Raw genomic sequence first — 5000 nt, 5'->3', positions numbered from 1 at the left:
ACTTTTTATTTTGAGCTGGGTGTGAAAACGGCCTCTCTGTGAGTGAGAGAGAGAGAGAGAGAGAGAGAGAGAGAGAAATAGAGAGAAAGAGAGAGATGGAGAGAGTGACTGCAGTGGTTAGGGGTCTGTGTCTTGCATGCTCATTGTCACCATAGAACAAACAGCACATGACAATATTGGCCCTCATTCTCGAACATTTTCTGAAGTTTCTTCTGAAATGTTTCTTACGGGCTTCGGAAAAACAACGTAAGCAAAAGAAATCCGCCAAATTCATGCACGCTTGAAAGTGTGGTCCTACGCAGCAGAAGTTTTCTGGGCTGTGCTCCCCCGGAAGAGTTTTCTTAAATTGAAAGCGCGTTCTCGTGCTCCTGAATTTGCATACATACACGCCCTGCCAGCTCCTTATAAGGGCACGCAACCGTAGTGACGTGTGCAGTCGGAATCGACCGAATCTACACGAAAGCAACTCGTAAACGAGTCATGTCAAAGCGCCTAGCGATCACCCTCGAGTTAACGCAGATCTAACTTCAACTATATATGTCTATGACTTGAACGGTGCAGAGATGGACTGTTGCAGGATGTAGATGTGTCCATTCTATTCCACTATAGCTATATCAACATGATTGAGTTTAGTGCTTATTTATTTATTCACTTACATTTGCAGTGTTCGTGTACATTACATTAAGTCATTTAGCAGACACTTTTGTCCAAAGCGACGTACAAGGGATAGAACAGTCAAGCTACGAGCAATAGAGACCTAGTGTAACAATAAATACTACTTTACATAAGAAATAGAAAAACGAAATAGGAAATTTCGGGTCTTTGGGTCTTCAAAAGCTTCTTAAAGGTAGAGAGGGACGCGCCTGCTCTGGTAGTGCTAGGCAGTTTCGTTCCACCAACGTGGAACTACTTGAAAATTCTGGATTGCCGTACTTGCACAGACGGCAGTGCCAAACGACGCTCACTAGACGAGCGCAGCATTCCGGTGTAGTCCTTTTATTTATTTTATGACATCACGGTGCCTCGTAGAATCATGACTTTAGGCCTACATGTGAAACGTAATTGTTAATGATACTTTAATCCGAGGATCTGTAGAGTTGATGTGAACGCAATCAACAACGATTTCTCACAAATTCATTAACACGGAGAGTTTTCTTAAATGCAATTCCTCAAAAAACCACAAGATGGCCCATGGGCCCATGGGGCCATCTTGTGGTTTTTGAAGGAATCGCATTTGAGAAAACTCTGGCCGAGTTACGACTGCTATTTCGAGTTCGGAAAGTCTTCTGAAGTTCAGAGCAAATCCCAGATGAGAAAACTTTCATGAATGCCAAATGTTGTCCTAAATCCAATTCAGAAGAAATTCCTCTTAAATTCCTCTTAAATTCTTCTTAACTGCGTTCGAGAATGAGGCCCATTGTTATTGTTATTGTTATACAATATTGTTTTGGACCCGTGTGTTTCCCCTTCACTACTAAAGGTAAAGGTTTTGTATTTAGCAGACACCTTTATCCAAAGCGACTTACATTACTTTAATACTGAACTACCATGCTCCTCGCAATTCAGTAAGTCTAGTCAGCTATTGTCTAAGATAAACTAAAAGGGCATAAACTTCTGCACTGATTACAGTTTAAAAAGTGATATTTGAAAAGAAAGTGTTTAACTGACAGAACTTCACTCTTTTTGTCAATGGTATTATGCCTACCTTGCAGGTGTCCATGTAAAGGATGACGCAACTAAGAATGATTGAGTTTCTGCTTCTACTTCACATTCTGCATACCCATTCAGGTAATTAGCAATGTGTTCATGGTCAGATATTATAACAATTTATATAATACGGTACTATTTTTTTATTATTTGTGATGAAAGATGCTAGAGCTGCATTTAACAGCTTAATAAATTGGTAACACTGCTAGACAGCTACCCATCAAATGAATTAGCCAGCATAGCTAGTTAAGGATAGGCAGAAAAAGACTATATCGTGGCTAGGTAGCTAGCTAAACAAAGTTAGTTTTCCAGGCATTGTGGTTGTGCAGCATGTCCCTAACAGCAATAGAGTAGTGTGTGAGCCACAGTCTGAAATAGTTATAAACACTGTTGAATTTTTCATTGTCTTTTCATTGAAAAGGTATGTGGATGGCAGGAGTTTACCTGGCTCATTGTAAAACCCACTGTAACGTTTTTCAGAGCTCCTGTATGTATCAAACAGTATACATTTTATATGCGTGTAAGCATTGCTAACAGTTAGTCTAACAGCTTAAATTAAGTATTTTTTTTTTTTTTTAAGACATGCTTTGGGACTGGCACACGTTTGATGTGCACCTCTCTCGTAAAAGAATCTGTGCTGTGAGAGGATCGTCAGTGGTCATGCCCTGCAATTTCACTCATCTTCCTGGTCTCAAAGTCACTAAAGTCTTCTGGGGGATTAATCTTGAAAAGAAGAACAATTTCCAGGATATACATGAGAGTCCTCAGCACAAAGGCCGTGTGCAGTACTTTTGGAATAAGGATGGCAACTGCACATTGAAATTGAGTGAGCTGATGATGTCAGACAATGGGGAGTATTACGTCATATTTGCAACACCAAACAAGAGCTGGCGGAGCAAATCTGAAGTCACTTTGTTTGTCAAAGGTAGGATAGACTTTTATTGATATGCCTGCAATTATAGTGATTGCTTGCCATTAGCTTCACCTGATCAGAGACTCAACACACCCTGGTTACCACCTATTTGAACTGTTGCCCTCAGGGAGACGCTTTAGGACCATCATAGCAAAAACAGACAGGCTGAGAAACAGCTTCTATCCCAGAGCCATCATAGCACTTAACAATGCACAAAACTGACCTGTATTTGTCTCTCTGTTGTGTTATATGTCTTGTGTTTTTATAGTGTAAATATGTATATATATGTTCAATCTATATTTGTATTGTTTTTGTGTCTGAGAGCTGCTACCTCAATTTCGTTGTACTTGTGCAATGACAAATAAATATATTCTATTCTATTCTATTCTATCATGCTTCTTACTATAGAGATGTTGATGACAACATCATCTTCTCTGAGAATTTGCAGTTCAGGTCACAACACCTTTTGCTCGCTTCATTTATAACTGTTGTCTAAAAACTGTTGCAGACTTTTCTGTCCAGATTCCTGACCCAGTGATTGAGGGTAGTGAGGTGAAGCTGAGTTGCAGCACCCCGTGTGGTCTGGAGGGTAAAGTCAGAGTTATATGGAGAAAAAATGGAGAAGATTTACCTGTTGAACAAACAAACAACTTTGAGCTTCTGCTCCAGAGAGTCAGTATGGAGGACGAAGGCCACTATTCCTGTGCAGTGAAGATCCAAGAAGATCTCCCCTCATCATCAGTGAAGCTTAATGTCATGTGTAAGTACCCTAATGTCATGTGTAAGTACCTTAATGTCATGTGTAAGTACCCTAATGTCATGTGTAAGTACCCTAATGTCATGTGTCATGTGTAAGTACCCTAATGTCATGTGTAAGTACCTTAATGTCATGTGTAAGTACCCTAATGTCATGTGTAAGTACCTTAATGTCATGTGTAAGTACCCTAATGTCATGTGTAAGTACCTTAATGTCATGTGTAAGTACCCTAATGTCATGTGTAAGTACCTTAATGTCATGTGTAAGTACCCTAATGTCATGTGTAAGTACCCTAATGTCATGTGTCATGTGTAAGTACCCTAATGTCATGTGTAAGTACCCTAATGTCATGTGTAAGTACCCTAATGTCATTTCATTTCATCTCATTTAGTCATTTAGCAGACGCTTTTATCCAAAGCGACTTACAATGTATACACATTTTACATTTACACTGATGGCACACTGCACATCAGGAGCAATTAGGGGTTCAGTGTCTTGCTCAAGGACGCTTTGACAGGGAATCGAACTAGCAACCTTCTGATTACTAAACGACTTCTCTACCCCCTGTACCACTGTCGCCCTAATGTCATGTGCAAGTACCAGATATTTACAGAGTCTGCATGGCATGTTTTTTTGTATATAAATTAGGAAAACAGATATTATATTAAAATATTTTCAATGGTGTGCGTTTTTCTCTCCAAAGGCCTCAAGGTCAATTCCACTGGACTCGCCAGTTTCTTTCTGTAAAGTTTCCAATAAAAAACACGTGTTTTAAGTGGTTTGAGGAAATAAACATTTATTAGAAGTTCTATGGTGTACCATTTTAGAAAAACAGATATATTTTCCAATGTGGTAAAATTTTTTAAACATTTCCTATCTCTCCTATTCTCATATTCCCAGTCCCTCCAAGGATCCCTTCAGTCTCTGTCAGACCAGCTGATGAGATTCCTGAGGGATCTTCAGTGACTCTGACCTGCAGCAGTGATGCCAACCCACCAGTGCAGAGCTACACCTGGTTTAACACCAATGGATCAATAGTCTCAAAACTAGAAGCAGGAAAATATTACAACATCAGGAATGTCAGCTCTAAACACACTGGGTATTACTACTGTGAGGCCAAGAACAAATATGGTGCCAGTAATTCTACTGGCATTCACTTGGATGTTCTCTGTGAGTACTTTTTTTCCCAGCACAGAATATTAACCATTTTGTACTGGATTACTGAATGGAACTCTATGCTCCGCTTTTTTAATATTGAGCAGATGAACCCCTAATGTACATTTGATACAATATTCTGTATTTCAAAATATCTCAAAACATTTTTTTTACAGATGCTCCGAGAAACTTGTCAGCATCAGTCAGTCACCTTGGTGAAGGAAAAGAAGGCAGTTTAGCGACTCTGACCTGCAGCAGTGATGCCAACCCACCAGTGGAGAACTACACCTGGTTTAACACGAGGCCTGGAGCTCGGGCAGTGCACAGAGGCACAGGCGAGAGCATCAACATCACTCTGACCTCAGCCACTTCTGGGCTGTACCACTGTGGAGCTCAGAATGCTGTTGGCTCTCTCAATTCCACTGGAGTTGCAGTGGTTTGGCCTGGTAAGATACATTCACACAAACA

The 5000-nt window shown here is 40.2% G+C and overlaps 1 protein-coding gene across 1 annotated transcript; it reads left to right on the top strand.

Moving 5' to 3' along the window:
• Positions 1 to 1711: 1711 nt before the first annotated feature.
• Positions 1712 to 4651, top strand: LOC122128753 (B-cell receptor CD22-like). Its single transcript, XM_042703489.1, has 4 exons — positions 1712 to 1788; positions 2288 to 2632; positions 3129 to 3380; positions 4278 to 4651. Exons 1-4 carry the CDS (start codon positions 1728 to 1730, stop codon positions 4649 to 4651), a joined length of 1032 nt encoding a protein of 343 aa, XP_042559423.1. The 5' UTR covers positions 1712 to 1727.
• Positions 4652 to 5000: the final 349 nt, after the last annotated feature.

The sequence above is a fragment of the Clupea harengus genome, chromosome 24, assembly GCF_900700415.2.
Source record: "Clupea harengus chromosome 24, Ch_v2.0.2, whole genome shotgun sequence".
Taxonomy (NCBI): domain Eukaryota; kingdom Metazoa; phylum Chordata; class Actinopteri; order Clupeiformes; family Clupeidae; genus Clupea; species Clupea harengus.
The sequence above is the reverse complement of the archived record's forward strand: the minus strand, read 5'-3'. Positions and strand labels throughout refer to the sequence as shown.